Source organism: Misgurnus anguillicaudatus, chromosome 2 (assembly GCF_027580225.2).
Source record: "Misgurnus anguillicaudatus chromosome 2, ASM2758022v2, whole genome shotgun sequence".
Lineage (NCBI taxonomy): Eukaryota > Metazoa > Chordata > Actinopteri > Cypriniformes > Cobitidae > Misgurnus > Misgurnus anguillicaudatus.
Window position 1 is genome coordinate 32,497,411 of NC_073338.2, and position 12,019 is coordinate 32,509,429.

A 12,019-nucleotide genomic window follows, 5' to 3' on the forward strand; every position below is an offset into this window, starting at 1 on the left:
CGCCACTGCTGTGAACCCCAAAGTACACTTCCATAATATACTTAAAATGCTTCTTTAGTACTTCTTAAGATAATCTTAAGACCATCTAAGTGTGCTATTTTGAGATGCTATGAATATGAACTAAATTGTGCTAAAAATGTATTTAGGTACCACTTGTAATAAATTTAAAACCATCTTTATATAAAATATGGGTTCAAAATTACTACAAATGGTAGCTAAAAATTTTTAAAGCACATTTTAGTTCATATTCATGATGCCTTAAAATAGCAACGATAAGTACACTTACATGTTCTTAAGATTAAATAAGAAGTACTAAAGAAGAATTTTTTGTATATTAGTGTGCAAATTAGAGCACTTTAAATACATTATGTACTTTTTCACATGGGGAAAGCAGAACAAGATGAATATATTTTTACAATATAAAGCTATTATTCATTCTATATATAGAATATACTGTATATACAGTAGGCTATATTTCCTTCTCCAGCATAAAACCTGCTGATTCATTATGTCATCATGTCCATTCACTATGAAAAACTTTATAGAATGGATTTGAAAGGTTAAAAATGAATCACACGTTTCTGGTGTGCTCTTCTTAAAGAGGAAATCAATGCGAAGTGGATTATGTTTCTGTTCTGGATTACTTTGCCATCATCAGTTGGAGGACTTCAAAAGCACACTTCAATAGGATAAAGCAGAAGTGCTTGTAGAGAACATACAATGAATGGCTCATTTCCACTGCAGAAGAAAAGCAGGCAATTTGTGATTAGCATAACCAAATGCTACATCAAACAGCTGGTTTAACTCAAACAGGCAGGTCAGATGAGAGCAAAATCCGGACATGAGGGTTTTACTATTTGTGTTGCCTGGTTGCAACATACATTGAACTGAAGAACTTTTTTTATTTCTTAGTTGAATTGTAATTGGTGTATACAAGATATAGGCTGATTTTTCATTTGTTTGTTCATAGAGACTCTAAAAGCGTGCTTAACAGGTGAGCTATGGGGATTTATAAGCCACTAAAGGGTGTGTTGGTACGTATTGTGTTTGGGTGTCAGTGCGCATGCTTAAACAAATATGTGTGCAGTACAACACAACCTCTGGCACTATAACGCACACTGACATTCATACAATGGGCACGTCCCTCTCAGCTCATTCTACCGAACAGAAGAAGCTTTTGTACAGCCTGGTACGTGCTGACCGAGCTCAGACTGCCAAGGAGGTTTCACAGTTTCGTTCTCTTTTCTTTTGCTCTTTCATTCACTCTTTTTCAACAGCAACCAGGGCCCTTTGTGTCCTCCATTAGGAGAAACCGCCTTGTGACCGGAGCTCATTCATTGCCATGATTGGCAAAAGGCCCTATTTTCCTTATGTGGGATGTGGTCATAGAAGCACAGGCCTGGTCTACGCCCAAAACACACACACTTACACCACACGTACAAGCAAATCTGAGGAACGGAGACTCATGCTAGGATTTGCTCTGCTTTTTTGGTTGGATTAGTGAGATGTGGCTAGACTGCTATATATATATATAAGTCAGTGCAGACTTACCACATGAATGTGGCATACTCTATCCTATCCAACAATTTACATTTAAATCAATAATGTCTTTATTTTGAGTGTTAAAGTCCAGACACTATAATTTTACAGGATGTCTTGTTTTTGCATTCCCAGGGAACTCAAAAATGATATGTGTGTCTGTCAAATGCATAAATGCAAGTGTGTGGGCCAGTGACAGATGTACCAAACAGACGTCTGAACATAAAGGTCATAAGCATATGGAGGCCATGCTGGTAATAAAAATCTGGTGATGACGTGACCCTTTGTGTTATAGTCACAAAATGTTGTATTAATTTATTCATGTATTTTTAAATAGTCGCTTGGGGTTGGGGTTAGGATGTACTTTTATGTATCGTTTACATGTTTTTCTTCTGCTTTTAAAACTATTCTCGCTTGGAGTTTGGGTTAGAGTTGGGGTTCACTGAAAAAAAATTATTCATTCAATTTACTCAGTTTTTTAAGGTACGTGGTCGCAATCAATATATTTAAGCTACATTTAAACAAAAGTTTTTTGTTTGTTTTGTATTTCTAATTCTAATTCTAATTTTTTTGTTTAAATGTAGCTTAAATAAATTTATTGCAACCACTTACCTTAAAAAATTGAGTAAATTAAATGAATAATTTTTTTCAGTGTTTGGGTAGGATGTCTAAAAATGTAACAGAAAGTGATTGTAACCCCATCCCCAAGCGACAATGGTAAGAAAATAGGAAAAAACTATGAGAAAACCATACATAAAATGACACGAAAAAGAAAGTTGTGCCACGGACACGAAAAATAGAAATTTGTGGGACAAAAAAAGGAACAAAAAAGCTGAATTTTGAGCCATGGACGCAAATAAATTAATCACATTTTTTGTGACTATAACATGACTTTCCGTTAGATAATTTGTTTAAATGTACCTTAAATAAATTGATTGCGACAACTTACCTTAAAAAATTTAGTAAATTGAATGAATAATTTTTTAGTGTTTGGGTTAGGATGTCTAAAAATGTAACAGAAAGTGATTGTAACCCCAACCCCAAGCGACAATGGTAAGAAAATAGGAAAAAACTATGAGAAAACAATACAAAAAATGACACGAAAAAGAAAGTCGTGCCACGGACACGAAAAACTATTAATAGAAATTTGTGCAACAAAAAAAAGACAAAAAAGCTGAATTTTGAGCCATGGGCACAAATAAAATTAATCACATTTTTGCGACTATAACATGACTTCGTGAGATAATTTGTTTAAATGTAGCTCAAGTAAATTGATTGCGACCACTTACCTTAAAAAATTGAATAAATTAAATGAATATTTTTTTTCAGTGTTTGGGTTAGGATGTCTAAAAATGTAACAGAAAGTGATTGTAACCCCAACCCCAAGCGACAATGGTAGAAAATAGGAAAAAACTATGAGAAAACAATACATAAAATGACACGAAAAAGAAAGTCGTGCCATGAACACGAAAAACTGTTAATAGAAATTTGTGCGACAAAAAAGCTGAATTTCGAGCCATGGACACCAATAAATTAATCACAACTTTATGACTATAACATGACTTTCCGTGAGATAAACAACGTCATTTTGTCTTTATATGTGGTGTCCCTTTCCCGAAGTGCCCTTCAGAGGGGGAAATATCCCATTTTGATTGCACTCTGCACTCAAAAGGCATTGAAGGTTGAGTTCGATAAAAATAAAATGAGAGAAAGAGAGAGAGCGAGAGATTTAATGTGCCAGGAATGGATCTAATCTCTTACAATGGCTTTTTAATGTAGTCCCTTTGTGTAATAGACTCATGTAGTTTATTTGTCCAGAGCAGTCTCAGGAGCAAAACGACTGTTAATAGTAAAAAAAAAAACGTGTGCTTGGTGGACACTTACATGGTAACACGTCTGTAGAGCTCAATAAATATTTAATCCAACAATTTGTAATCTGTTTTAATGCATTAGTTATCTTCATTTTTCACACATATATCCTTCCTGTTGATGTGTCCTCTGTTGTTTTGGGACTAATCTCTGCGGTCAAAGAAGCTAATTCAAACCATTATCTGACTGCTGCTGGGATTTGTCCAAATCAAGAGTGGAATTAAGCATGCTTACAATACCAGAATATAGGCAGACCTGTCCCTCAATAATAAATTATTTTCCATTTGGACAAGCATTATAGGACAATTTCATTACCAAACAATCAGCAATAAATGGATGCCTGTACCTTTCATTGGTTTGAGTCACACCCTTTAGTTACCCTGTATAGCTCAGTGGTAAAGCATTGCGTTAGCAGCGCAGGTCATGGATTCACACATGCTAATAAAAATGTACCTCGAGTACTGTAAGTCACTTTGGATAATAGCATCTGCCAGAGTTCATCGTACATGTTCCAGTTATGGACTGTTGTATATTTCTTTGGTAACGGCATCTGTACAATAGTTTTATTAAAAAAATATGCTTTTCAATAACAACTTACCATGCAGTGTGTGACATCTGATAGGTCTTTTGCTGTGCAATGAAAGCTTGTGTAACAAACATGGCGTTTTCTTTTAAGATGTCTTGGCATATAATCAGTGTTTTATAATGCCACACAACAGATATTGTCAAATGTGATATATGGTTTCAAGGAAATTGGTTTACATTTGGATATTGGTTGAAATTTTTGACAAGAAAATTATGTGTTGGACATTCTTAAATGCTCAGGATTTTTTTCTCTTTTGACCAAATACTCTTAATATGCCACTTCTTGCTTGACGTTTCACAAGACTTTTTTAAGATGTCAAATAAATCTTTGGTGTCCCCAAAGTACGTATGTGAAGTTCTAGCTCAAAATAACATAAAGATAATTTACTATGTTAAAATTGTCACTTATAGGTGTGGGCAAAAATGTGCCATTTTTGGGTGTTTCCTTTTAAATGCAAATGAGCTGATATCTGCACTAAATTGCAGTGCCGTGGTTGGGTAGTGCAGGCTATGGGGCGGTATTATCCCCTTCTGACATCACAAAAGGAGCAAAATTTCAATTACTTTTTTTTCACATGCTTGCAGAGAATGGTTTACCAAAACTATGTTACTTGGTTGTTCATTTTCACATTTTCTAGGTTGATACAAGCACTGGAGACCCAATTATAGCACTTAAACATGGAAAAAACAGATTTTCATTATATGTCCCCTTTAAGTCAAGCCTTAGGTTTTGTATATTGTTTTATTATTATTTATTATTAAGGGGCGATTTCCCGGACAGGGATTACATAGTCCTATACTAAAATAAATGTAAAGGCTGTCCAAACTGAAAACAAATTGAACTGACATATTTTAAAATACATCAGTGCCCTTTGTTTTCCCTCAAAATGCACAAAAGTCATGTTTTTAGTAAGGCGTGTTTGTTAAAACTAGTTATATTTCCTAATTAAACTAAGGTCTAGTCCTGGCTTAAGCTAATCCCTGTCTGGAAACCACACCTATATGTGCTTCTGATTTCCTCACATTACATTTTTGTTCTCTTTGCCTTTGACATTATCTGCAAAATTCAGAACTGAGAATATAATCCTGGGATTTTCCTTGGAATCTCATATTCAACATTGTGTGCATTGCCAAAGCTAAATCTTATTTCAGGATTTTCAAAGCATTTTTCAAGTCAGTAAATCATTACCACTGCTTGTGCCAGTCGGGTCACAGTGCAGAATGGTATCGCCACAATCCCTCTACTTCGACCATTGTGTTTTGGTTTTGCACATATTATTAAACAGTGTGCGTTACTGTCCCTGGTGCTCTGTTGGAGCTGCTGGGATGTAGATAAGATTTACCATCTTGTGTATTAATACTACTGTGAGAGATTACATTAACAGACTTATTTTATGATGTAAGGTGGGATTTGCAGGGTGCCATCTGGCCATTCACAAACACTCTAAGCCCCTTCCCCTTTCATTTAATCATAAACATGATCAAGGGGCTTGAATAGATTATAAGGAAATCTCTCCTTGCACATCATGAAGTCAAAATATTAGCTATCCAAATGAAAGCAGAAAACAGTATGTTATAGACGTGCATTGAAAATTCTTGGTTACCAGGTAACACTTAATAACAAGGTTGTATTTGTTAACAATTAGTAAATGGATTAGCTAACATCAACTAACAATGATCAATATTGATATATATCAATATTGATCTATGTATAAGATTTATTTGATTAAAGGTGCAGTGTGTAATTTTTAGAAGGATCTCTTGACAGAAATGCTAAGTAATATACAAAACTATATTATCAGGCATGTATAAAGACCTTTTATAATGAACCATTATGTGTTTATTAACTTAGAACGAGACCTTTTTATCCACATACACAGAGGGTCCCCTTACATGGAAGTCGCCATTTTGTGCCGCCATTTTTCTACAGAAGCCCTTCACGGGCAAATTTTTTTACTAAGTTGTCTCCGACTATGACATGTTTGTCCGGTGGCGGCTACCGTAGCTTTTCTATACGTTTCGAAAGTGAGGGGTGAGCAGTGGATTAAGCCGTTGGTTGCCATTCCCAACCTAGATGCCGCTAAAATTTACACACTGCACCTTTAATATTAGTTATTTCGATTGTACAACTGTTTAGGTTAGTTCATTGTGCATTAAAAGAATAGTTCACCCAAAAATGAAAATTCTGTCCTTATTTACTCATCCTCGTGTTATTCTAAACCTATATGAGTTTTTTTATTTTGATGAACACAAAAGAAGATATGTTGATAAATGACAGCTGACTGCTGTTCCTTTATTTAATTTGTGTGAGAGTGCAATAATGCTGTATATGTTGCGAACGTTACGTTACGTTTTGTTTTTTTTTTTTTTTAGAAAGAATATGTCATACGAAGTACGTCTCGTTTACATCCAGGTTGAGAACCCTCCGTATACCGCATCCTTCAGAGGATGCAAAGGACACAGCCTTCTGAAACAAGACACAGCTACAGTTTCTCACATTGGAGAGACCTCTGATGTATTGAGATGCTGCATGAATGGAAAACAAGCTGTTACTCAGGATTGATCATGTTCTGGCATCCTGACAAGTTCCTGAATTTATTCAAGAGAATTATTGTGTTCACATGCTGGGATTTGTTTAATAGGCCATCATCACATTAGGAGAATAAACTCAAATCAAATTACATGCCACACTGCTGTATGATTACTATAATGCAAAAAGGATTGATGCTAATACCATAAGCAATATTGGCAATAATGATTTCAATACAGCATCTGCAACAGCCTCAAATCTGGCTCTGCCTGTGAAAACCCAGCTAAAGTCATTTTTTAAAATCATCCTAAATAACGTAAAGAACATTCTGCGAAAATATAACCCTGATATCTAAATCAATGTGAAATCAAACTTTGATGCTCCTAATCTTATAATTAGATTATGAGACTTTATCCTGGATTTCACATACAATGTCAAAAATGTTCATTATTATTAAGCATACACAGCTCAACAAAACCATGATTTGTTTGATGAATGCTGTTCCCCACTGAAATGTAATTTCTAATAACCACATCTCATTTTAATTTTATTCCCCTTGTTGTTGACAAAATTTCATGTCCTCACAGCACCGCTGCCAAAATCCTGATTTATGACAAGATTAATTGTGAGCAATTTGTCCAGATAGGAAAGCAAAAACAGCTGCTATAATCACTGTGCAGTATGACAGAGCCAGACGGGATGGACATGTGCTGAGAAGAGCGAGTCTAATATTGCTTACAGATCCACATTCTGTCATTGATAGTGTGCCCAGTTATAAATGCTTAGACATGTTGATTACATCTACAGTTTATGTTTATTAAACACAAAAGATATGATGAAAATATAAAAAGAAACTCAGCCTAAAAATCAGCCTAATTTTAAACTACCTAACCCTAACCGCAAAAAGCAAAATATCTCTGTCCTTCATCAAGATTAATAAATAGGATTAAAATCAAAACATAAATACAGACTCACCCTTTTAAACCTAACTGCTTGTGCCAAAGAGGAAGCCTCTTCAAAATCAGAGAGGGTCATTTATAAAACATGATCATCTAAAAATAAAATCCTCTTTTACCATGACTACTTTCTAATCTGACCCACCACTTTGGTTGTTTGTGTATTTTTTTATTTGTTGTGCATACAAATGATTCATTGACCGATTCTAGTGTCAGACAACCTACTTTCTGAGACCGAAAGACCTTAATATCAGTACACAAAGGATGTTTTATTTTAAGGGCCATTCCAACGAATCAGTGTTATTACGGTCCCCGGGACAATATATGTATAAAGATGCAAGAAAGTGAACTAAAATACATTTTATTATTAAGCAAAGTTTCCTGCATGTTATATCACAAAATTTGAAGTGCAACTATTTCATTGCTAAAAAATTGCATTTTTGTAGATCCAGATATCCCTGTCTTCCTCAAACGCTCTGATTTTGTACTCATCGATCTGAAAACGCTGTGTCCCTGATTGGCCACCTAATATGTATGTTGTGACGTCAGCCGGAAATGTGACGCTTCTTACTATGTTTGAAAGATTCCCTCACAATGCAATGCTGACAGGAGTTAACTTACAGGCTGTGAGTCCGAAGCGGGAGGAGTTATGATAATGTCGGACTTGTCTACATCACCAATCCCAGGAAGTAAACTGTCACCTACAATCCGTGTGTTTGTTGTAGTCCAAGAAAAGAGATTTACATTGGAAACATCGTTTACTTTGGGATTTGTACCATATCAGTAACGTACTAATACACACTTACACACCAAAAGGAACTGTAAAATCGTGAATTGGACCATAGTTGCTCTTTAATATAACTATATAATTTAATACTAATAAAAACAGCATTAGTTATCTGTTCCCATTTACAATCTATTTTACCTTTAAATTTAGATTTTTTTTGTTGCATTTTTGTGTGGATCCATATCCAATCTTTGCTTAAAATATTTTTTACCATTAAAAAAGTCATAATATTTTAGAAAAAAATTCACATTTTAGTAATTTCCCCAAGATCACTCCAACACATTCCCCTTCTGAAAATTTAGAAATATTCCACAAGTCACACTGTCAACAGGAAGTTACATCATCTGGATCTTCTGAAGGCCGTGTCATTTTATATTCTATATATTTTATGATATTGATGCTTTGACTGTAAATCTTAATGTTCTGTCCTGTTACCTATATTATAGATGTTATTGTTTTATTTTAAAAAATTCTCGCTATTAGCACATATTCAATGCAGCTATATTTCATGTATTTGCTATATAAAAAATCAGTCCTGTTATTTTCAATCCTGTTCCCAAAATGCCTCTATCCTCCATTAAAAAAACCATGTTAAAAATAAACTACTTTGAAAAGTAAAATGTGTGTGTTACTAGATTCAGGTTTGATTAAAAAATGATAAAAATGAACTTCAATTTTAATGAATGGCATTGATTTGGTGGAATGGCCCTTAAAACGGTTCAGATTATTATACAGTCTAATTGTTTAATGCTTGCACCATTTTGAAAAAGCCACAAGAAGTTCATAATTTACAGTATCTCTTTGTAACAATATTACTAAAATTTATACCACATGGCTGTTGAATGCTTTATTCTGATTGGTTAAAAAATGTTCCACAGGTGTTGATTATTTTTCTTTTAAAAACACAACTAACCTGTCAAATGTCTTAAAACAACCACTAGAGCAATCTTTGTGGTAACCGTGGGATAAGTGGAATAATTAACTGAATTATTTGAAAATAATGCACACTCCGCTTTGTGTCATGCCGCATTACCACCTTGGGTGTGCAGTATTTTTAAATAATTTAACGGCCCATTGTCAATTATTCCTTACATAATTTATAGCATTCATACCATTTTTTTTCTCTTTGCATGTGCATTTGGTCCAGCAATCAAAAACAAAACATAATTTGAATGAATGCACGCCCAGTACACCACTAGCATAAAGGACACAGGATCAACAATCTGTATTGCAATACCATGAGGCTGTAAAATCTAAAATAGAAATAACCTACAAGGTCAAGCATTAAACCTCTGGATTAACACATATAACTTTGTCCAGCAACTCAAAATCAGTTTCTCTATGGCTTTACATAATGCCCCCTCAGCTCAGCTTATAGGTGAAAAGCTAGCCCTACAACTTTTTGGCAGAGGATTGGTAATCAGAGCTGGGGTAGGCCTATGCCACAGACCTGTAAATCTTTCATTCAGGCTAAAAATACAGTCTATGAGCCTCCGGAATGTAGCAATACCTTTGATTACATTTAGCGTCCCAAAACCACATATGCACTTGTTTCTGCCACACGTCTACATGAAGTGAGTCTCCTTTAAGAAAGTGTCAAGTCTCACCTTCCCAACCCTGAGCTGAAAGGTAGCTCGGTCCCATGATTGGGCGGTCAAGGGTAGGGTCTAGAATCACGTGACATTCTTCCAACCCAGGGACGCCATTTTGGAGGAAAGTTTGGAATGTCTGACACATAGGAAGAAAAAAAGAGGAGGAGATAACGAAAGAAGTTTGACGTTCAGGAAAACAATCGTTATTGCTCCGAAGGGGAAGAAAAATGAACTCAACTGCGGACGCGTGGATTTGAATCGTGTTCACGAGGAGCCCCCGCACGCGATTGCCAGCGAGGTGTATATTTGCAGTTTGGGGAGTTTTGTTTGGAAGCCCTCCTGCAACTGGCGGCGACATATGCCCAGTTTCTGTCCCGCAGCCGCGGAGCAGATTGGCGGCGGAGGTTGAATCTCAGCGTCTGTGTGTTGTTGAATGGAAGTGCAGTGCTGTCAGTGGAGTACAGCTCAATACTGTGGTGTCGCGCGACTGTCAGCTTGAAGAAGGAGTGCAGCAGAAGCTCGCGCTCGACTCAAAAATTCAACGGCTTTTTATCGTATCGCACTGAACCGTCCTTATGTTTACCGGATAAATATTGGAGTTTCATGCCAACTGTGGTTGCCCCGTTTTCACACTTTGGACGGAGTCGTGAGGGGAAAGGAGTGTTCTATTATCGCGTGTGTTGGGAATTTTAACGCGAGCTGCGGTGGATCGTGCACGAGCCCAACCGAAACATGCCAGTCAGGAGAAAAGGTAAGATTTTCCCAGTAGCTCTCCACAACTCTAGTAAAAACTTGTTTAACTGTGGATATAGTTTGTATACTCTTGACACTATTGTTTCTGAGAAACTTCTTTGAGCCTTTTTAGATCGGAAAATAAGATTGAAACTGTTCATATTTGTTATTCACCTTCCTGTTTGTCCAAAGTGACTGGATTTAAACCTGCTGGATATGTGTGTGTTGTCATACATTTTGAACGAGTTTTAAACTATTTTACGCTATGTTTGCTTTTTCAATGTGCTGTAATTATGTAATTCATTTGAGCTTTGATATGTGTGTTGTGTATAGACGCACAGCGGGCTCTGTTACTGCTGGAGGAGTACCGGTCCAAACTCAGTAACACTGAAGACAGACAACTGCGATGCTCCATCCAGAGAGTCATCGACATCTTCCAGAGTAACCTCTTCCAGGCGCTCATAGGTACAATAATCCAATGTCTTCCAATATTAAATTAAAGTTTTGTGTTATTGTATATGATCAACGACCCTCTTTACTTTGATGTATCTCTATAACCGTATTCATTTCTATCTCTTTCTGACTTTGTGTTTGCATTATTGATGGTTTATCTCACCAATCGAGTTGTTTCTTATTTTGATACCATTGTGGGTACAGTTGAAGCAAACATCTAAACTTTGTTGTGAGCCCTACAGGAACTATTCATGCTTTCACATATAGGACTTGCATTTAATTCGAAAACAGCATTTTCCCTCCAAAAGTATGTTGTTAGCACATCATTGCACTGAGGTGTTGAGTAGTAAAATCCAATCGGAGCTATGTGTTACTTAAACCTTCCTGTCATTTAATGAGCACTGGCACAGTTTACAGAGGAGTGAGACCTTACTGACAAGACCATCTACCATGGCATTTAACTTTGTTTCTTGTGCATTTAGATTCATACTGTCAATGTACACACTAGCAGACTATTATGGGAATTTGCAATGTTTCTTGGTTTTTTTAGGCCTGCCATTAACCAACTAGGAAACCACGAGGAATGTTGAACAGCCTGTTTGAGTTTCTCTGGGGTTTGACTGGCTGTGTGCCAGTGACTCCTTGTGTTTGACCCTCAAGGTGTAGATGCTTCCTGTAATAGCTTTATCCCTTACTTCCCGTTCGTATAGAAAAAACATGTGAGATATCTCTTGATGCTCTATTGGCTGACAGGGAGGCAGCACTGATCAAGGCATCCTTGTCTACGTTTACGTTTGATTACTAAAGTTAAAGAAATGCTGTCAGTTTTTTTTTTTGAGAAGGTGCATTATTCATTAGCATATCCACACTAATCTTTATGTAAAATTCTACACGCCCTTGCGACTCATGTATTGTAAAATTCTCCAAATTCCCCCATGTAAAAGTGAAACAGTTAGCAGATTCTGTAGTGGGATGG

At 36.1% G+C, this 12,019-nt stretch overlaps 1 protein-coding gene across 15 annotated transcripts in view; it reads left to right on the plus strand.

Annotated features, from left to right (window-relative positions):
- Positions 1-9,927: 9,927 nt before the first annotated feature.
- The window catches only part of dlg1b (discs large MAGUK scaffold protein 1b), a 124,552-nt gene continuing 122,460 nt past the window's right edge, over positions 9,928-12,019 (plus strand). For 4 of the 15 annotated variants that reach the window (XM_073853797.1, XM_073853825.1, XM_073853799.1 and 1 more), the window contains exons 1-2: positions 9,929-10,609; positions 10,924-11,055. In XM_073853797.1, coding sequence (XP_073709898.1) covers positions 10,591-10,609; positions 10,924-11,055 — 151 coding nt within the window. In that variant the 5' untranslated portion in view covers positions 9,929-10,590. Of the gene's footprint in view, positions 10,610-10,923; positions 11,056-12,019 lie in introns of all 15 variants that reach the window. The other 11 variants (XM_073853792.1, XM_073853795.1, XM_073853807.1 and 8 more) reach the window with 4 other exon arrangements.